Source organism: Salmo salar, chromosome 04, assembly GCF_965601325.2.
Source record: "Salmo salar chromosome 04, fSalSal1, whole genome shotgun sequence".
NCBI classification, from domain to species: Eukaryota; Metazoa; Chordata; class Actinopteri; order Salmoniformes; family Salmonidae; genus Salmo; species Salmo salar.
Window position 1 is genome coordinate 48,766,901 of NC_138294.1, and position 22,924 is coordinate 48,789,824.

General features: G+C 43.3%; 1 protein-coding gene across 1 annotated transcript in view; it reads right to left on the reverse strand.

Annotated features, from left to right (window-relative positions):
* The window catches only part of LOC106603157 (pyruvate carboxylase, mitochondrial), a 95,343-nt gene that overhangs the window by 71,114 nt on the left and 1,305 nt on the right, over positions 1-22,924 (reverse strand). Inside the window, exons 2-8 of the mRNA XM_014196466.3 lie at positions 12,958-13,099; positions 12,650-12,834; positions 12,358-12,523; positions 12,038-12,183; positions 11,823-11,940; positions 9,289-9,440; positions 3,818-3,936 (exon numbers count right to left, since the gene is read on the reverse strand). Coding sequence (XP_014051941.1) covers positions 3,818-3,936; positions 9,289-9,440; positions 11,823-11,940; positions 12,038-12,183; positions 12,358-12,523; positions 12,650-12,834; positions 12,958-13,099 — 1,028 coding nt within the window. The remainder of the gene's footprint in view (positions 1-3,817; positions 3,937-9,288; positions 9,441-11,822; positions 11,941-12,037; positions 12,184-12,357; positions 12,524-12,649; positions 12,835-12,957; positions 13,100-22,924) is intronic.

Below are 22,924 nucleotides of genomic sequence, written 5' to 3' on the forward strand. Positions count from 1 at the left end.
CTACTAGTCAGTTAGCCACTGCTAGCCGTCATCAGCTAACCTCAACCCGGTCAACTCCTGCCAGTCTGCACAGCGCGATTTAACCGCAGATCATATCGGACTGCTTTTTCTCTACCACATCTCCGGATTCCTACTGCAAGCTCTGAACCTTTTCATCTGGCTCATCGCAGCTAGCTAGCTGATATCCGAGTGGCTACTCCTGGCTAACGTCTCTGTCCCGAGGCTAGCTCCAGGCTAACTGGTGCTTGCTTCGTGCTAGGCCCATCTCCTGGATAGCTGAAGAGGTCCATCAGCCACTCCTTGGGCTACAATACATATTTTGCCAAAAATGTATTGGAGCCCTTTTGCTGCCGACACGGAGCCCCGCCGATTCCATCACGACTGGTCTACCAACGTAATCCGCCCGAGGGGTTTCAACAGGCTCCTCCGTTGCAATGTCCCCTGAAGGCCCATCCGCTAGCCTGCTAGCCGTGGCCCGCTAGCTGTCTAGAGCATATCGGACTGTTAGCTGAAGAGGACCATCAGCCAATTTCTTGGGCTACAATACCTATTTTGCCAATTGGCCTGGACCCTTTTACTACCTACACGGAGCCCCGCCAATCCATCCCGACTGGTCTGCCGACGTAACCGTCAGAGGGGGCTACAACAGACTCTTCCGTTGCGACGTCCCCCAAGGCCCTTCTGCTAGCCTGCTAGCCCCGGCCCGCTAGCTGTCTGAATCGCCGTGTCTCCAGCTCGCCTAGCTACTCAATGGACCCTATGATCTACACATGCCTCTCCCTAATGTCAATATCCTTGTCCATTGCTGATTTGGTTAGTGATTGTCTTATTTCACTGTAGAGCCTCCAGCCCTGCTCAATATGCCTTAGCTAGCCCTTTTGTTCCAGCTCCCACACATGCGGTGACCTCACCTGGTTTAAATGGTGTCTCTAGAGACAAAACCTCTCTCATCGTCACTCAATGCCTAGGCTTACCTCCACTGTATTCACATCCTACCATACACTTGTCTGTACATTATGCCTTGAATCTATTCTTCCGCGCCCAGAAACCTGCTCCTTTTACGCTCTGTTACAAACGCACTAGACAACCAGTTCTTATAGCCTTTAGCCGTACCCTTATCCTACTCCTCCTCTGGTGATGTAGAGGTTAATCCAGGCCCTGCAGCGCCTAGCTCCACTCCCATTCCCCAGGCGCTCTCATTTGTTGACTTCTGTAACCATAAACCCGGATGTCCTAGCCGTGTCTGAATCCTGGCTTAGGAAGGCCACCAAAATCCTGACATTTCCATCCCTAACTATAACATTTTACGACAAGATAGAACTGACAAAGGGGGCGGAGTTGCAATCTACTGCAGAGATAGCCTGCAGAGTTTTGTCATACTATCCAGGTCTGTGCCCAAACAATTCGAGCTTCTACTTTTAAAAAAATCCAACTTTCCAGAAACAAAGTCTCTCACTGTTGCCGCTTGTTATAGACCACCTTCAGCCCCAAGCTGTGCCCTGGACACCATATGTGAATTGATTGCCCACCCCTCCATCTATTTTCAGAGCTCCTACTGTTAGGTGACCTAAACTGGGACATGCTTAACACCCCGGCCGTCCTACTATCTAAGCTAGATGCCCTCAATCTCACACAAATTATCAATGAACCTACCAGGTACAACCCCAAATCCATAAACACGGCACCCTCACAGATATCATCCTGACCAACCCGCCCTCTAAATACACCTCTGCTGTCTTCAACCAGGATCTCAGAGATCACTGTCTCATTGCCTGCGTCCGTAATGGGTCTGCAGTCAAACAATCATCCCTCATCACTGCCAAACGCTCCCTAAAACACTTCAGCGAGCAGGCCTTTCTAATCAACCTGGCCCGGGTATCCTGGAAGGATATTGACCTCATTCCATCAGTAGAGGATGCCTGGTTATTCTTTAAAAGTGCTTTCCTCACCATCTTAAATAAGCATGCCCCATTCAAAAAAAATAGAACCAGGAACAGATATAGCCCTTATTTCACTCCAGACCTGACTGCTCTTGACCAGCACAAAAACATCCTGTGGCATACTGCATTAGCATCGAATAGCCCCCCGCGATATGCAACTTTTCAGGGAAGTTAGGAACCAATATACACAGGCAGTTTGAAAAAGCTAGCCTTTGCTTTCCTAAACAGAAATTTGCATCCTGTAGCACAAACCCCAAAAAGTTCTGGGACACTGTAAAGTCCATGGAGAATAAGAGCACCTCTTCCCAACTGCATTGAGGATAGGAAACACTTTCTCCACTAATAAATCCACGATAATTGAGAATTTCAATAAGCATTTTTCTAAAGCTGGCCATGCTTTCCACCTGGCTACCCCGGTCAACAGCTCCGCACCCCCCATAGCAACTTGCCCAAGCCGCCACCATTTCTCCTTCACCCAAATCCAGATAGCTGATGTTCTGAAAGAGCTGCAAAATCTGGACCCTCTCTTTCTAAAATTATCTGCTGCAATTGTTGCAACCCCTATTACTAGCTTGTTCAACCTCTCTTTCGTATCGTCTGAGATCCCCAAAGATTGGAAAGCTGCCGCGGTCATCCCCCTCTTCAAAGGGGGAGACACTCTAGACCCAAACTGTTACAGACCTATATCTATCCTACCCTGTCTTTCTAAGGTCTTCGAAAGCCAAGTTAGCAAACAGATCAACGACCATCTCGAAAGCCACTGTACCTTCTCCGCTATGCAATCTGGTTTCCGAGCTGGTCATGGGTGCACCTCAGCCACGCTCAACGTCCTAAACGATATCATAACCGCCATCGATAAGAGACAATACTATGCAGCCGTATTCATCGACCTGGCCAAGGCTTGACTCTGTCAATCACCACATTCTTATCGGCAGAATCAACAGCCTTGGTTTCTCAAATGACTGCCTCGTTTGGTTCACCAACTACTTCTCAGACAGAGTTCAGTGTGTCTAATCGGAGGGCCTGTTGTCCGGAACTCTGTCAGTCTCTATGGGGGTGCCACAGGGTTCAATTCTCAGGCCGACTCTTTTCTCTGTATTTTTCAATAATGTCGCTCTTGCTGCAGGTGATTCTCTGATCCACCTCTATGCAGATGACACCATTCTGTATACTTCTGGCCCTTCTTTGGACACTGTGTTAACTAACCTCCAGAAGAGCTTCAATGCCATACAACTCTCCTTCCAAGGTCTCCAACTGCTCTTAAATGCAAGTAAAACTAAATGTGTGCTCTTCAACCGATCGCTGCCCGCACGTCCAGCATCACTACTCTGGACGGTTCTGACTTAGAATATGTGGACAACTACAAATACCTAGGTGTCTGTACAGATTACCTCAACTAGCCTGTACCCCTGCACACTGACTCGGTAGCGGTGCCCCCTGTATATAGCCTTGTTATAGTGTTACTTTTTATTTTAGCCTACTTGGTAAATATTTTCTTCTTCTTGAACTGCACTGTAGGTTAACGGCTTGTAAGTAAGCATTTCACGGTTAAGTCTACACTTGTACTCGGCGCATGTGGCAAATAAAGTCTGATTTGATTTGACAGGGAACACAGTCTTATAGGTTGTCAGAGGTGACATGGTAATGCCAGGTAACGGCCGTGAGACTCACTCCGTGATCTGCCCGGTAACGGCCGTGAGACTCACTCCGTGATCTGCCAGGTAACGGCCGTGAGACTCACTCCGTGATCTGCCAGGTAACGGCCGTGAGACTCACTCCGTGATCTGCCAGGTAACGGCCGTGAGACTCACTCCGTGATCTGCCAGGTAACGGCCGTGACTCACTCCGTGATCTGCCCGGTAACGGCTGTGACTCACTCCGTGATCTGCTCGGTAACGGTGTGCTCCACCTGCAGGCGTGAGTTGACCTCGATGAAGTAGTGCCTTCCATGTTTATCCACCAGGAACTCCACTGTGCCAGCGTTCTCATAGCCCACCTGTACACACAGACAGATCCAATTAGATACATACCTTTACTAGGCTACTTCAAACCTACAATAGGCTACTTAAAACTTACTTGAGGACATCAAGAATGTCACAGTTAATAAGGCACAGTTATACAAGGGGGGGAGACTGTATTCAAGTACTCCATCTTTCTTAAAAAAAGAGCTTTGTTGCTCACATTCCATGACTTTTTTTTTATTAACCTTTATTTAACTAGGAAAGTCAGAACAAATTCTTATTTTACAATAATGGCCTACCCCGGCCAAACCCTCCCCTAACACGGACGACACTGGGCCAATTGTGCGCCGACCTATGGGACTCCCGATCACGGCCGGTTGTGATACATCCCTGGATCGAACCAGGGTCTATAGTGATGCCTCTTGCACTGAGATGCAGTGCCTTAGACCGCTTCGCCACTCGGAAACCCACTATAGTCCAATATAGTGTGCACAGTCAGATTTCCTCCATGGGCAGCCCTATACATAGTAAGTTATTTGTAGAAGGCACATTCTCATATTCTGAATTCCATTTGAAGAGATTACAAGTTCTGGATTCAAAAAGTTAACATGATCTTGATAATGATGCATAACGAATTAACCACTCACAAACCAAATTGTAAATCTGAATATCTTACAGAACACAACTAAATCTTCTAAAATGGGGAAGCGACAACGAGACTGACAGCTAATACCTACAAAAGGAAGATAGCGAGTGATATCCCAGGCTGTGATTATAGTTATGAACGTCCGTGCTGTCTGTAAGAATGACAGCCCTACTACAGCTCAGGCACAGAGGCACCAGGAAATCATTTATCAGACCATTTCTCCCTCCACATCGCTGTGGGGGCTTGAGATTGCGCCGGCCAAAATTCACTGAAATCTGATCCAATTTATCTTTGTAATTCATCCCGTGCTCCAAAACTCATCTCTGCCAACCAGGGCAGGCACCCCTCTCATCCATTCAGACAGTCCCCCATGTTAAGGTGCAGGCTCACAACTAGACAGCTTATATCACACACTGCATAGACCACACAAAAAGGGACAAGCACTGTATGTATTACAATAATGTTCGGGAATAAGTGTTAAGAGTGCAGGAAATAGTCATAGTAATTTCAGTCCAATTAAAAACCCTGCTGGCGGGTGACCTGCTGGCAACCATATTCCACTGTAAAAAAATATTCTGTGAATTTCAGAAATTTGCATAGAACAGGCTGCATTTCATAATGGGCTTTGTATACTTAAGCGGTCCCATATCTACTGCCTACTGTTAGTGTTACAGCAAACTGTTAAGATATAGCAAACATAAGGAAAAGGTATGGAGAAGCAGGTGTTGCTGAAAACCACAGGGTATTGGGAGTTAAACAGTACAGCATCACTACAGAGACTGGCATGTGGATAGAGAGGTTTGATTAGAACGGGAGGGAAACAGATGGCATTCAACAGAGGTGTAGAGGCGGCAAGATGGAGGGAGTAGGAGAGGGGGTGAGGCACACGCCAGCAGAGCGAAACACTGCTGCCGTCACCAAGGATAGGTACTGTACGTGCAACCACTATAATCCAGAAACTTAAGCAATCTGCTGTGTGTAACATATGAATTGAGAAGAAAAATACAGGCCTGTCATTTGTATAGTGTGTGTATGGGGGGGTGAAGCAAAATATGAAATTCAAGGAGCATGTTGGCAAGAAGAGCAAAGAAGTAGGGAAGCTGTGAACCCCCCTAGCTGACCTGTGATTAAGAGGTTTTGGGGTAAAGCTGCTGTCACCATGGAAACCAGACAAAAGTTTTTGCACCAATGGTTTATTTCTCTAGCAGCTATTCTCGTTATACTTTGTGACCTTTTCAAAACTCCCTGTGCTAGCTTCCCTTGACCAGAGATTTCCATCACTGATATAATTTATTGAACCTTTATTTATTAACTAGGCAAGGCAGTTAAGAACAAATTATTATCTACAATGACGGCCTACGAAAAGACAAAAGGCCTCCTGTGGGGGTTGACGGGGGGGCTGGGATTAAAAATATAGGACTAAACAAACATCACAAAAAGAGAGACAACACAGACTTGCAAGTACACTCAGTTCTGGGGTTGGAGTAAAAATACTTTTGTCCAGCAATTTATCAAAATATGCTGAGATTCATCTTACGATTGCAGCATAGCTCAGTTAAGGCAAAACCAAAAAGGAATAAAGTAGAACATAAAACCTGCTGATGTTGTCCATTAAGTAGAACATAAAACCTGCTGATGTTGTCCATTAAGTAGAACATAAAACCTGCTGATGTTGTCCATTAAGTAGAACATAAAACCTGCTGATGTTGTCCATTAAGTAGAACATAAAACCTGCTGATGTTGTCCATTAAGTAGAACATAAAACCTGCTGATGTTGTCCATTAAGTAGAACATAAAACCTGCTGATGTTGTCCATTAAGTAGAACATAAAACCTGCTGATGTTGTCCATTAAGTAGAACATAAAACCTGCTGATGTTGTCCATTAAGTAGAACATAAAACCTGCTGATGTTGTCCATTAAGTAGAACATAAAACCTGCTGATGTTGTCCATTAAGTAGGAACATAAAACCTGCTGATGTTGTCCATTAAGTAGGAACATAAAACCTGCTGATGTTGTCCATTAAGTAGAACATAAAACCTGCTGATGTTGTCCATTAAGTAGGAACATAAAACCTGCTGATGTTGTCCATTAAGTAGGAACATAAAACCTGCTGATGTTGTCCATTAAGTAGAACATAAAACCTGCTGATGTTGTCCATTAAGTAGAACATAAAACCTGCTGATGTTGTCCATTAAAGGGATGCGGCTGTAACAGGCCTACATCTGTATCACCACTATGAAGTGATACGTGTCTGTATTTAATGTACAAGGGAGATATAACTATAACCACACCTTGACACACGTGGGTATCAATATTGTAATATAAAGTAATTATTTTTTATTTTAGTATTCTAGTGAAAATTCTCTCCTAACTCAAATCCTTACTAAGTCTACTTAAAGCATGCTTCACTCAGATATTTTGGTACACAGCTTACTCCGGAAAGAAAAGGCTGGCCCACCCTCTTTTAATCAAGTAGTTCTTTGCAGTTTCCTAAAATAACTGCAGATTAAAATTGGGCAATGCTTTAAATGTTAATGGATAAAAATTGGCCAATTTCTCTCTCTGAACTGATTTCCTCTCATGAAAGACTTGGGAGTCTGGGGAAGTTGATAATTAGTGAGGTGATATTTAGTGAAGGTATTAAAGGCGGCCGCATGCTTCCCAGAAGAAACCGTTCGGAAGAGTTTGCACATATATTATGACCACATTGTGACGTTTTTGTTAGTGTTGGACTTCGACAGGGGTTTTTTCGACTGTTCGTGCACACCGAAGTTCAGCCGAAGTCTACGCCCCTTCATCGGTTATGGTCAACAGTAAGGATTCTTCAATAAGGTCTGTTATCATTCAACGAGAGACGACTAATCTTCATTCACATTTTTTCATTCAAAAACAAATACTGCACCAAACATCTTAGTTCAATGAAAAGAAATTAAGGAAACGACACTGGCAACAGCATCTCAAAATTGACAGTACTATTACCACTTTTTTCTGGTTTTTAAAGTTAAAGGTCTTAAGGGAGTCTGCGAGCACTCGTTCGGTTAGGCGCTCGCCGAACTGAAGCATGCGGACACCTTTAAGGTGAACATTATCCTCCTCAAATACAGCAGGAGAGGTCATCGACTTGACAGATGTGGGATCCATAGATAAACATAGTAGGAGAAACAATGGACGTTAAAATGTACTGTTCTCTTCTTTTAGAGAGAAGAGTAATATCGTTCAGCACACTAATCTGTATAAAAAAAAAGTTAAAACGTTAAATCCCTTTGACACGAAAAGCTAGACGCTAGTGGAAACCCATACGGAAGGACATAACGCATCTGATATCCAATCAAATTGTTATTGGTCGCATACACATATTTAGCAGATGTTATCGCAGGTGCGGCAAAACGCTTGTGCTCGTCTGGGAGCAGACTGACAGTGAACTACCACTGGCAGGGTTGTTTTTGTTAGGAGAGCAGCTTTCTAAAAGTAGAAACCAAAATGTTCTCATCTCAGCCCCTCATTCCTCACTGCCATATGATTGAACAGATGGAGATGAATTCTGTCCCTCACTCACACCCAATTTCTTTCTCTCGCGCTCTACCTCCTTCCCCTCACACAGAGACTAATGCGCTCAACAATGGCGGTTCCCAAATTGCAGGCAACAAGCACATTAAAAAGATCTTCTCTCCCTCAAAACACGTACCAAACTTAGCACACCCCCTCCCTCTTTTTTCCATCCCCAAAACAGACAGCAAACAAAGCCGTACACAAGGCAGGGGATAAGCACGAGCAGGACAGCAAGCTCAAGGGTACACATGACAGGCACACCAGCTACTGTGTACACAACGCCTAATAAGCTTATCACACATAGGATGGGGAATCAGCGGGATACAACCGTCACTAGTAATTGTTCTCATGTCAAAGTAATTGCTTCCACCTCACAATAACAAACAAAAAAGCCAGCTTGATTGCAATCAGGAAATTACGCAACTGCATATTCTTTGAGTGTGGGAGTCCCACTAGCTTGCTCGCGGAGTCCCTTCCGTGGCTATGTTGATAAATGCTGCCATCTAGTGTACCTATTGGTAGCCTGCAGGTGAAATGTCATTCCCACTGCTTAAATTACCTTTCTTTATCTAAACGGCTCCCTCTCTCGTCTCTCTAAATCCTGTTCTAACGCTGCAATATTTTCCTCAAGGTTTTTCATCCTTCTCCCACACTTCTCCACTGCCCCTCTGAGCACAACAACACAACGAGAACACCTATTTGGAAAGGCTCAGAGTTTCTTATAAGTGACTTCAAACGCATTGTGCTTTGAAGGCCCTGGCTTTATTGCATTTCTTCTAAAAAACAAAAGAACAAACATTTTTTTCAAACCTAAATCGGCCCGACAGCCGGTGGAATAAAGACAGGAATGAGGTAGAGGGAATGTTTCCCAATGAGCAGAGATGTTTGAATAAAAAGAACATACAAGTTCAGAGTTTCTCAACTGTAATTCGTCAAGCCTATGGTGTTAAGACGTGTTGTCGCAAAGGAAAACCACACCCCATCCAGATAACAATGGTCTTATATGCCATTCAAAAACTGCAAATACACACAGCTCTGCCATTTCAAAAAGGCAATAGTAGCAAAATTCTGAACATTCTAAAAAAGAAAAGTACTGAAAAGAAGCCTGCCTACGGAATAGAAGAAGTTTTAGCTAGACACTACCTATTAAAAGAATGCATCAAAGTGTGTGGACGTGTTGCATCTTGTACCTGTCTGGCCAGGTTGACAGAGTCAGCGGTGAGTCTGTCCCGGAGGTGTGGGTCCAGTTGTACAGCCGGGGCCATCTCTACCACCTTCTGGTGCCTCCTCTGGATAGAGCAGTCCCTCTCATACAGGTGGATAACATTACCATACTTGTCACCTGGGAGAGATGGGAATTACATTAGGTCTACAAGTTATTTAGGCCAGTAAGATCGAAGTAAATTTACTGGTGTGTGTGTGTGTGTGTACACACACACACACACACAGCATTCGTAAAGTATACAGACCCATTCCCTTTTCGTTACAACCTTATTCTAAAATGGATAAAATTATATTTTTCCCCCCATCAATCTACACACAACACCCCATTATGACAAAGCAAAAAACAGGTTTAGAAATTGACAAACGTATTAATAAAAAAACAGAAATACCTTATTTACATAAGTATTCAGACCCTTTGCTATGAGACTCTAAATTGAGCTCAGGTGCATCCTGTTTCCATTGATCCTCCTCGAGATGTTACTACAACTTGATTGGAATCCACCTGTGGTAAATTCAATTGATTGGACATGATTTGGAAAGGCACACACCTGTCTATATAAGGTCCCACAGCTGACGGTGCATGTCAGAGCAAAAGGGTAGCAAAACATTTCTGCAGCATTGAAGGTCCCCAAGAACACAGTGGCCTCCATCATTTTTGAATGAAAGAAGTTTGGAATCACCAAGACTCGTCCTAGAGCTAGTCGCTCGGCCAAACTGAACAATCAGGGGAGAAGGCCCTTGGTCAGGGAGGTGACCAAGAACTCAATGGTCACTCTGACAGAGTTCCAGAATTCCTCTGTGGAGATGGGAGAACCTTCCAAAAGGACAACCATCTCTGCAGCACTTCACCAATCAGGCCTTTATGGTAGAGTGGCCAGACGGAAACCACTACGCTTGGAGTTTGCCAAAATGCACCTAAAAGGACTCTCAGCCCATGAGAAACAAGATTCTCTATTCTGATGAAACCAAGATTGAACTCCTTGGCCTGAATGCCAAGCGTCATGTCTGGAGAAACCTGGCACCATCCCTATGGTGAAGCATGGTGGTGACAGCATCATGCTGTGGGGATGTTTTTCAGCGGCAGGGACTGGGAGACTAGTCAGGAAACCTGCTCCAGAGCACTCAGAACCTCAGACTGGGGCGAAGGTTCACCTTCTAACAGAACAACGACCCTAAGCACAAAGCCAAGACAACACAGGGGTGGCTTCAGGGACAGGTCTCTGAATGTCCTTGGGTGGCCCAGCCAGAGCCCAGACTTAAACATCTCTGGAGAAACTTAAATAGAAGTGCAGCGATGCTCCCAACCTGAAAGAGCTTGAGAGGATCTGCAGAGAATGGGAGAAACTCCCCAAATACAGGTGTGCCAAGCTTGTAGCGTCATACCCAAGAAGACTCGAGGATGTAATCGCTGCCAAAGGTGCTTCAACAAAGTACTGAGTAAAGGGTCTGAATCTTAATGTAAATGTGATATTTCATACATTTTTTTTATACATTTGCAAACATTTCTAAAAACCTGTTTTTGCGTTGTCATTATGGGGTATTTAATCAATTTTAGAATAAGGCTGTAACATAACAAAATGTGGAAAAAGTCAAGGGGTCTGAATACTTTCTGAATGCACTGTATATTGTTGGATGCTGCTGGGGAATGAAAATGGAAAAGTAAGACAAGTTGCTGAGGTGGAAACCATTAAGTTGAACCTTTAGCAGGAGGAAACTCCACACGATTCAAATTTGCTGCATTCATGTAATGGAACCTAGCGGGAGTGAAACTTTGGCGCAACTCCATACGATTCAAGAGATTACATGTTACCCCAGGAAACCAATTGACGGCGGTAACTGTAGATGACAAAGTAGTTATATTCACATCAGGGGGACTTGGCTGAGTGTGGTGCAACTCCATCCGGGTCAAGGTTGCTGCATTCACATCAGGGGAACATAGCTGGGCTGAAACTTTGTTGCAGCTCCATACAACGAGGCTCTGTCCACACCAGGGAAACTGAGCAGGAGTTAACGGGGTGAAACTCAACATGATTATTGCATTTCCATGTGTTGCACTTGCATTCAGTAGCATCCATGAATCACATGATTATGCATAGCATTGACGTCAAAAAGGAGGAACCAAGGACACGGATGGTTCCTGATGTGAGATTCTCTCTGGTGTTTACAGAACAACTGGTGCTGTGAGATTAGGATGGCAGGACCTGCTTAGGACAAAGCAATTGTAACAGGAACAAAGGATCGCAATATGGGAAAACGAATGGCTGCAGTACAGCCATAATAATGAATGCTTGATGCATGGAAAATATTCAAGTGTGTATTCTTACTCTAAATGTATGCAGTTCTGTCCTTGCGCTGTTCTTGTCCATTAATGTTCTTTATTATGTCATGTTTTGTGTGGGCCCTAGGAAGAGCGGCTGCTGCTTTTGTAGTAGCTAGTGGGAATCCTAGTAAAATACAGAATCATAATGTCCCCCAAAAATAGTCGAGCAAACAAACTCACCCAGGATTTGCACTTCAATGTGTCTGGGTCTCTCAACGAACTTCTCCACGAACAGAGCACCGTTCCCAAACGCCGCCAGGGCCTCAGAGTACGCACGCTGATAGTTCTCCTCCAGCTCCTACACACGTCCACCGACGGGGATCAACAAGTTAAACAGCACGAAGACAAAACACTCAGATTGGAGCGCCTACTTACTCGCGGGTATCTCTACTCACCTCGTACTCTTTGACCACCCTCATCCCCCTGCCCCCACCGCCATAGGCAGCCTTGAAGATTATGGGAAAGCCATAGGTGTTGGAAAACTCCTGGGCCTCCGATAGGCAAGTGACGGGGCCGTCTGTCCCTGGTACCACTGGGACTCCTGGAAGAAAACAAATCAAACAACATGAGGTTAGCTGAGTGTAACTAAAGTTTTACTTAACTGTACGCAAGACTGTATGTTTGATTCTGATGAAAGAATTAAAAACCTAAAAAACTCAGATGAAACAAACATCCATCAGACAGTCCTGAGAATGGCAGTGAGCGTCTAGCCTACCTGCACGGATAGCGATGGCTCGAGCTTCCACTTTGTCTCCCATCTTGCGCACCACTTCAGGGGAAGGGCCAATGAAGCGTACCCCAGCATCGGCACACGCCTGGGCAAAGTCTGATCGCTCAGACAGGAAGCCGTACCCAGGGTGGATGGCATCCACATCATTCTCCTGAGAATAAAATATTAAATATATGATACGACAAAGTTGTGGCAAGACAGCGTAAAGGTGTGATCTTAAAACGTAGTAAGAATTGGTTCAGAAAAGTTTGAAAAGACGCATATTAAAATATCAGACCTTAGCCACTTTGATGATGTCAGGGATGTCCAGGTATGCAGCCACGGGCGGCAAGCCCTTCCCTATGAGGTAAGCCTCATCTGCCTTCTGCCTGTGCATCTGGCCTGTGTCCTGTTCAGAGTAGACAGCCACCGTCCGGATCCCCAGCTCAGTGCAGGCCCGAAACACACGGATAGCAATCTCACCTACAAGCGGTTGGATTAGTCAGCTGGGGATTGAATTATGTGGTGAGAGGAAACTAGCTATAAGACTTTGGCTGACATTTCAGTGTCTACAGAATGGCCAGGGTGGGCGAATGGTTACTGTACCTCTGTTGGCCACCATAACCTTTTTGATGGGCTTGTACTCCAGAGTATGAGTGGAGGTGTTGTTGGAGCGGGACAGGCAGCATGCCCTCCTGACAGCCAGCAGCCCCAGGGCCGAACGCATGCCTCCAACCTGCAGCAGCATCTACACAGGTCGAGGATGGGGGGACGGGGGCAACAACAGGAAGGAACTGGTAAACAACTGACAGCCCATGCATACAGTAGTATGTAGTCTAACTTAAGACAGTAAAAATGTCAACCTTGTCAAGGAGATCGCCTATAGCTGTAAAAGCAGACAAATGTTGCATTAAAAGATGCGGACAGGACTATCTAATCGTTAGCGATTTATAGCTAATGCTTCCTTTACCTTGGAAAGAATTTGGGAATAGTAGACAGCTGACTAAACTGTAGAAATGTCCGTTTACATACCACTGGCATCAGTAAAGTACAGTGATTAAAAATATCTGCACAAGACACCAAAAGACAGAATTGCCTTGGAAGGAGTGCAAGGAAGAGAGTAAGGAGAGTGGTGGGGAGTGGACAGAGACAGCCTTAATCTAGAACATTCTGACCACAGACTTCTGGAGACGAGTAGAAATGTTAAACATTCCCATTATTCCGAAGAAGACTGCAATAGCCAGAGAAAATTTGCCTAAGAAATTGGTTAGCCTCTAGTTATTAGCTCAATTTGGCAATAGCTGATTCCTTAAGAAAACAGCCAAGGGGAAATGAACAGGTGTGAACTTGAACTTAAGAGTTAAATATAAATTGTTGAATGTCCAACTGTGCTAACCCACGACCCTAGCTCACAAAGCAATCAAAACCCTTTGGAGTATCCAAAAACTGTTGGCCTGTTGTAACCATCATGAGACTGGTCCTCTGACACAGAAGCCGCATTTAACTCCAGTAGGATAACAAAGTTCAGACTACATGGTTCGACCAGCAGTTCTACAGATCCAGTTCAAGGATATACCAAAATCTGCATAAGTATTCACATGAACAGGCCAACTGATCAACACTAAGAGGTTGATCAGGGTCTATACAACAGGGCCCGGTTTCCAAAACGCATCTTAAGGCTAAGTTAATCGTTAGAACCTTCGTAGGAGCATCGTTAAATCTCTGGGCCGTTTCCCAAACGCATCAATATTAAACCACTCAGAGCAGCTAAGTGCGTCAGATACTTTTTTGCCCACCCCGCATCACTTTATACACAGAAGATTCTCTGCTAAACATATAATCACATGGTTTATCCATCTCTGTGGCTGCCGATTACTTCTGAACAAAAGTTGACTACAAATGCAAAAGTTGCCCATGTCTTTGCAATTGATACAAACAAGCGACGTATAAAATATGCTTCAAATGAAAAGCGAGATGACGGCATTAAAATAAACCGTAGGCTATAGGCCAATTTCAATCATATTTTAAGTTACATTTCATGTTCAAACAATTGAGTTCTATTTTGCTACTTGCAGGTTACTGTCTAATTTGACTCAATATACTGTATTTAATGTGTAGCCTAAAATGTGCTCAATAATGTGCCAAAAATCGGTGATTTTATGATTTTTTATTGGGTCAGCATTGTAGACTGAACAAAAATAAAAAACTATATTTCAAAAGTTGCAGTTCATATTAGGAAATCAGTCAATTGAAATAAATTAGGCCGTAAATCTATGGAGTTCACATGACTGGGAATACAGATATACATTGGCAGGTCACAGACACCTTTAAAAAAAATGTATTACAAAATAAATTAAAAAGTAGGGTCGGAGATCAGTAAACCAGTCAGTATCCAGTGACCACCTTTTGCCTCAAGCAGCACGACATCTCCTTCGAATAGAGTTGATCAGGCTGTTGAATGTTGTCCCACTCCTCTTCAATGGCTGTGTGAAGTTTCTGGATACTGGCGGGAAATGGAAGACGCTGTCGTACACGTTGATCCAGAGCATCCCAAACATGCTCAAATGGGTGACATATCTGGTGACTACGGAGGCCATGGAACTGGGACATTTTCAGCTTCCAGGAATTGTGTTACAGATCCTTGCGACATGGGGGGGGGGGGGTCGTGCATTATGATACTGAAACATGAGGTGATGGCAGCAGATAAATGACTTGACAATGGGCCTCAGGATCTCATCACAGTATCTCTGTGCATTCAAATTGCCATCAATAAAATGCAATTGTGTTCGTTGTCCGTAGTTTATGCCTGCCCATAGCTGAGTGTAATAACCAACTCCACCACGGGGCACTGTGTTGACAACGTTGACATCAGCAAACCATCTGCCATATGACCGGTACAGTTGAAACCGGGATTCATCCGTGAAGAGCACACTTCTCCAGCACGCCAGTGGTCATCGTAGGTGAGCATTTGCCCACTGAAGTAAGTTACGACGCAAAACTGCAGTCCGGTTAAGACACTGGTGCAGACAACGAGCACGCAGATGAGCTTCCCTGAGACGGTTTCTGACAGTTTGTATAAGAAATTCTATGGTTGTGCGAACCCACAGTTTCATCAGCTGTTCAGGTGGCTGGTCTCAGATGATCCCGCAGGTAAATTGTCTTTGCAAAAGGAGAAACGCTCACTAACAAGGATGTAAACAAATTTGTGCAGAAAATTCGAGAAAAGCATTTTGTGCGCATGGAACATTTCTGGGATCTTTTGTTTCAGCTCATGAAACCAACACTTTACATGATGCGTTTATATTTTTGCTCAGTATAATAAGCCGCCTCAATATTTGCAAGCATAGGTGGTAATCTCTCTTTAGGAGCTGATCCATCGTCAGTATTGTGAAATAATGATGTTAAGCGGTAAGATTTGAATGGAGAAAGCTGATCTGAGAGCAGCGCTCCCTTTCTTTCGATCCGATCAGTATCGACACGCTCCGACGATGCACTTAGTGACCGTTCTCTCTGCGTGGTGTTTTGGCAAACGCATGTTACATCTTCAGCCGTTGTGAGAAAATTGCGTCGTTAAAACCCTCGTAAGCCTAAATTCCATCACCATCTGAAAACCGGGCCCTGGATCATAACAGTCCATCCAAACACAAAACGCTAGGTCTAAACAGCAAATGTTTTAACAGGAGCTAAAGATTGTCATTGATCAGTCATAACAAGCTCAGCACTTGTGATCCTAAATAAAGTCTGTGGCTGAATGAATGGAAGTGGGCCAAATGAAAGACTATATTCTTGATGACATTCCTCTTGTCCAATCACTTGGTAAAGGGCAGCCTACTGTAATACAGCCTTGCACATTTTTGCCTCCAACTAAATTTCACCCGTCAACCATTTCTGCTCAGTTTTTTTCCCCGACAAGAATAGGCTGCAAATGTAATTCAGTGTGTTCTGGAGTCAAGCTGACGGGGTGTGTTTGCTTTATGGCTTAACGAGGGCTCTGGAGAGAAAGTCTGGCACCAAGGAGCACCTGTCAGCAGACTGACCTTGTTGAACAGTCTCTCCATTCTCACCTACAGTGTCTTCTTTCCAGACAAAGTTGACTCACCGATGAGTTATTAATACTACACAGAGAGAGAACAAAAGGTTGGTTTGTCAAAGCCAATGAAATGCATTTAAAATGATGTAGTATTACCTCATTGGAGAGTCAAATGTGTACAGTCAAGGGTAGGACAAGGTGCCAGTTAGAGTAGTCAACATTGTGACAACTAGGCTGGGCCATTTCTCGTCTGGAAAGAAGACACTAATAGAGAAATAGTTAAACAAGGTCAGTCTGCTGACAACTATGAAAACGGGCTACGACAGGCAGAACAAGGTGGTTTACATTTTCAATAAAATGTGCCTACATTAGTCTCTGTGCTGGTCTTTTCCACTCCACAACAGAACAGAAATACGAGAATGGGGAGTCAACATGACTGAACATGTTAGGGAAATTGTCTTAAAACCAGATTTAACATGCATAAAAACACCAACCCAGTTCAACAAAGTGATGTGGCATACATTACTAGGCCTATAGCCCACTAACAAAACAACAAAGTTGTAGCGTGTTCATTTTTAGCTTCACAAAAGTTGTTTTATTACATCAAGACTAGGCTAAATCCTAAACATTCTGGAATGCAGTACCCAAGAGATACTTTTGATGAAAGTACTGATTGTAACCGGAGTACAATTGTAACAGGACAAAGTTGTTGGCTAAACCCCCCCCCCCCCCCCCCCATGCGGGTATACCATGCAGGTATAAACATACAGGTATGGAAGCGCTGTTGAAGAAACACAAAGCCTCAACTTTATCAACTCATCTGGAACAGATAACTCCAGATCCGACATGCTCTTGACAATCACTCAACACCTTCATTCGACAGCTTTTTTTCTTGCGGAAACTTGGTGAGTTATATAAATGACAATTGTAGTGCAAGGAGTTCATGTTGTAGACAACCATTAAACAGATAAGAATGACCTCTGACTTACTGAGAAGAGTGCTGCGGGAAGTCTACCTTTGACAAGGTAGCTGAAGCCATTTCTCAATCTCTCGGTCCCAGCTTTGATGCACCTGTACTGACCTCACCTTCTGGATGATAGCAGTATGACCACCCAAGCCACTGCCTGTTCACACCGCTATTTTTTTTGTTGACTTTGTTTAACTAGGCAAGTCAGTTAAGAACAAATTCATATTTTCAATGACGGCCTAGGAATTTGTTCTTAACTGACTTGCCTAGGGGCAGAACGACAGATTTTTTTACCTTGTCAACTCGGGGATTTGATCTTGCAACCTTTCGGTTACTAGTCCAACGCTCTAACCACTAGGCTACCTGCCACCCCATCCTGAAGGCGAGGTCAGCACAGGTGCATCAAAGCTGGGACCGAGAAACAGCTATCTCAAGGCCATCAGACTGCTAAACAGCCATCACTAGCTCAGTAAAGCTGCTGCCCACATTGAGACCCGATCACTGGACACTTTAATAAATGGATCACTAGTCATTTTAAACAATGCCACTTGTAATGTAAGATATGTAAACATACTCATATCACATGTATATACTGTATTTTATACCATCTACTGCATCTTGCCTATGCCGCCTATCGCTCATCCATATAGTTATATGTACATATTCTCATTCACCCCTTTAGATTTGTGTGTATTAGGTAGTTGTTGAGGAATTGTTAGATATTACTGCACTGTGGGAACTAGAAGGACAAGCATTTCGCTACACTCACATTAACGTCTGCTAACCATGTGTATGTGACCAGTAAAATTTGAACAGGTTTCTGCAACAAACATTATTCCTGCTCAATTAACAGATACTATCTAGTAGACAGATCACTTTGAGGTTTGAAATGGTATAAACTTCAGTGGATATTGTATAGATCCAGCTATATGAATAGGCCTCAATTACCAATTAATGGAACAATCTAAATTAGAAAAACATCTAATTAAGTTTGATTCCTGCTGATCATTCCCTTTAAGACAGTACATGTAAATACACTGCAGGATGAAACAAATATCGGCTGTGTAAAGATTCCCATATTTGAACCTAGTCTCTTTCCCAGCCATGTGTTCAGTATCGCTGTAAGCCTGCCAAGGGTAACTTGAACCTAGGCCTAAATGCCATTTGTAACCATGAATGTAGCAATGTTGCAGACTGAAAATGTAGGGACAGCAGTTTGTTAGTAAGAGGTGAAAAAAGTAGAAACCATTAGAAAATATCACAATAGATGGTTGGGTTACTAATGCACAATATAGGCTACTGTGGCAGTGTTCTTCAGATTGGTCCTGCAGACCCAAGCCAAGGGTCTGGTCTGCACTTTGGACTGGCCAGGGCCCGGTTTCCCTAAAGAATCTTAAGGCTAGGTTCAACGTTAGAACCTTCGTAGGAGCATCTTTAAATCTGAGCCGTTTCCCAAAACCATCGTTATTAACGTAGAATTTAAGTAATAGAACAGCTAAGTGCGTCGATAGTTGCTTTTTTGCCCTCCCATGTCACTTTATATACGGAACATCTACACTAAACATGGATAAACCATGAGATTGTCTCGGTGACTGCCGATAACCTCACAACAAAGTTGACTACAAATATAAAGTTGCCAATGTTTGCCAACTGATACAAACAAGCAAGGTTATAAAAATATGCTTCAAATTGTAGGAAAGATGCATCATTAAAAACACTCACAAGCCTAAGACCCAGCGCTAGCGGGAAACCAGGCCCTGGACACTTTATTGGTCCCCAGGAAAGTGATGGAAGAACACTGCTAGGCCTATATGAGAACGAGTCAACAGGAGCCGTCTACTAGCTTCTAATATCCACAGTCACATTCCACAGCCACAAAGTCACATTCCACAGCCACAAAGTCATAAAATGTCTACAAAAATTGTGTTTTTGGTCTTAATGTAAAGTTAGAGTTAACCACACTGCTAAACTTGTGCCTAAGGTTAAAATCACATTTTAAGAAGATAAACCCCACTCATTTCTACAATTTAAGACTTTCTGGGTATGGAAGCTAGTGACGACCTATCTTTAGCGTCTATTCATTTTCTGGCCAGGGGAGTTTTGTTAAGAGCACCAACACTGTCTGATTAACACATCGATTGCGGTACAATATTGTTAACATAAGGAACGTATATTTCATTTCAGCAAAAAAATAATAAAATGAGGTTCCCACACGACCTTACCTCCATGTTAGTGCTTGTTTATCGAAAACAGAAGTGACCACCTGTGCTAATTAGCCACCTAGTGTGCTCGAAGACCTGTGCGTAAGCGTAACTTGGGAGGAAGTGTAGTTCGTCGGCTGGAGGCACACAGCCGTATGGGTCTGTGCAAATCTACTACAGTAAGTATCCTTTTTATTTGAAAGATTTTCTAGTTCACATGGTCCCGACGAGCTGAGAACCCTTGGGATAAGGCAGAATGCCTTGTTGAAGTGGCACTCCAATCTCCTTTCCACCTAATTTAAACACCCAATTTATTTAACAAAAAGGATAATCTCAATAGGTGGTCCAGGTATGTAATGATATAGAATAAAAAGGATTGGGCCTTTCCTCTTTTGTTCTCCATTGTTCCTCAAGCAAGGGGGAGGCCGATGATGTCATAGATTTCCATAACACCAACTCCTAGAATGCCCTACTCGTTGAAGTTTGCAGTTGTCAAAAAAAATAAAAAGAATTATATATATATATATATATACACACACAGTTGCTGTCAGAAGTTTACATAGACTTAGGTAGGAGTCATTAAAACTTGTTTTTCAACCCCTCCACAAATTTCTTGTTAACAAACTATAGTTTTGGCAAGTCGGTTAGGACATCTACTTTGTGTATGACACAAGTAATTTTTCCAACAATTGTTTACAGACAGATTATTTCACTGTATCACAATTCCAATGGGTCAGAGGTTTACATACACTAAGTTGACTGTGCCTTTAAACAGCTTGGAAAATTCCAGAAAATGATGTCATGGCTTTAGAAACTTCTGATAGGCTAATTGACATCATTTGAGTCAATTGGAGGTGTACCTGTGGATGTACTTCAAGGCCTACCTTCAAACTCAGTGCCTCTTTGCTTTACATCATGGAAAAATCACAAGAAATCAACCAAAACAATTGTAGACCTCCACAAGTCTGGTTCATCCTTGGAGCAATTTCCAAACGCTTGAAGGTACCACGTTCATCTGTACAAACAATAGTATGCAAGTATAAACACCATGGGACCACGCAGCCGTCATACCACTCAGGAAGGAGATGCGTTCTGTCTCCTGGAGATGAACATACTTTGGTGTGAAAAGTGCAAATCAATCCCAGAACAACAGCAAAGGACCTTGTGAAGATGCTGGAGGAAACCGGTACAAAAGTGTCTATATCCACAGTAAAACGAGTCTTATATCGACATAACCTGAAAGGCCGCTCAGCAAGGAAGAAGCCACTGCTCCAAAACCGCTATAAAAAAGCACATGGGGACAAAGATCGTACTTTTTGGAGAAATGTTCTCTGGTCTGATGAAACAAAAATAGAACCGTTTGGCCATCATTATGTTTGGAGGGAAAAAGGGGGATGCTTGCAAGCCGAAGAACACCATTTCAACCGTGAAGCACAGGGGTGGCAGCGTCATGTTGTGGGGGTGCTTTGCTGCAGGAGGGACTGGTGCACTTCATAAAATAGATGGCATCATGAGGGAGGACAATTATGTGGATATATTGAAGCAACATTTTAAGACATCAGTCAGGAAGTTAAAGCTTGGTCGCAAATGGGTCTTCCAAATGGACAACGACCCCAAGCATACTTCCAAAGTTGTGGCAAAATGGCTTAAGGACAACAAAGTCAAGGTATTGGAGCGGCCATCACAAAGCCCTGACCTCAATCCTATAGAACATTTGTGGTCAGAATTGAAAAAGCGTGTGCGAGCAAGGAGGCCTACAAACCTGACTCAGTTACACCAGCTCTGTCAGGAGGAATGGGCCAAAATTCACCCAACTTATTGTGGGAAGCTTGTGGAAGCCTACCTGAAACATTTGACCCAAGTTAAACAATTTTAAAGGAAATGCTACCAAATACTATTTGAGTGTATGTAAACTTCTGACCCACTGGGTATGTGATGAAAGAAATAATCTGAAATAAATCACTCTACTATTATTCTGACATTTCACATTCTTAAAATGTGGTGATCTTAACTGACCTAAAACAGGGAATTTTTACTAGGATTAAATGTCAGGAATTGTGAAAAACTGAGTTTAAATGTATTTGGCTAAGGTGTATAAACTTCCGACTTCAACTGTACAATAGCAAATTAATTCACAGTGACATTCCTAACATTGCTATACAGTACAGTAGGGCTGGGTGATACGGCCAAAATCTCATATCCCGATATAGGCCATTTCTGATCCCGATCAAGCACATGTTCTGTAAATTCAATGAATAAATAGTTTATATAAAATGACCACATAAGAAATAGGCCTTTACATTACATTTTGAATTATACTCAACAAATAAAAGGTACTTAATCATTTGATTATTTATTTTGTAGAACCTGTGCAAATTTGAAATTATGCATGTAACAATATAAAATATAAATGTATAAAATCTAAAAATGTAAATAGAAAACACTTCAACTATAGTTGCAAACAAAATATAGGCCTAAAAAAAATCTATATACCTATATTTTTATTTATTTATTTGGGGGCTTGGCTGTTTTGCATGTTATTTTGGCATTAATACGTGTCACATCAATTTGCATTTGGTACCTTGGGTCGAATGTTAGCGCCAACCCACGAAACCCCCATTTCTCGACCGTGGAAATTTGGGCCATGTCTTTGCAGATGTAAGTTGTAACGGCAGCTGTTATCCCCTTCCATCTTTGTGATTCTTTGCCAAATGGTGTGCCGTGGGCAAAAGCCTCTTGCAACGTCTGAGTCGGGGGTTTGTCTTGAGCACTTGACTGTACTTTTTTGGGTCTCATCCATAGACTCTCACCGTACTGTTTCACATGATTCTTGCGTAGGTGGTAAAATAGGTTAGTTGTGTTTGAGCCAGTTGTCGGGACCGGCCTGCGGCATATTTTGCAGGAGACGGTTTTCTGGTCCGTGTCAGACTTTTCATATCCAAACCACTTCCATGTGACCGAAGTTGCCCCTGTTTTAGATACGAGCTCCGTGTCACGTTCACTCTCTTCCATGTTTGGTTGTGTTACAAATTTCCTTCCACACGGCACATGTGGAAGAATGCAAAGCGTCGTCCAATTGACGAAAAATATTGCCGTTAAGAGTGTGATTTGCGACACAACTAAATAAACGAGAGCACAACATGAAACGATAGACGTTTTTCTATCGTCACACAACATATATCGTCATATCGCCCAGCCCTACAGTACAGTGTGAAGACCAGCTTGAGTCCTGTTTTTGCAGTATGCAGGACCCCTGTACCTGCACCCATGCGGGGAGTAGTTCAAGTCAAGGTGCGGGATGTGAGCTTTGCTGAGGGCCCTAAAATGATTAGAAGTTATTTTATTTACGATTTCCTATTTAAAATAGGCCATATC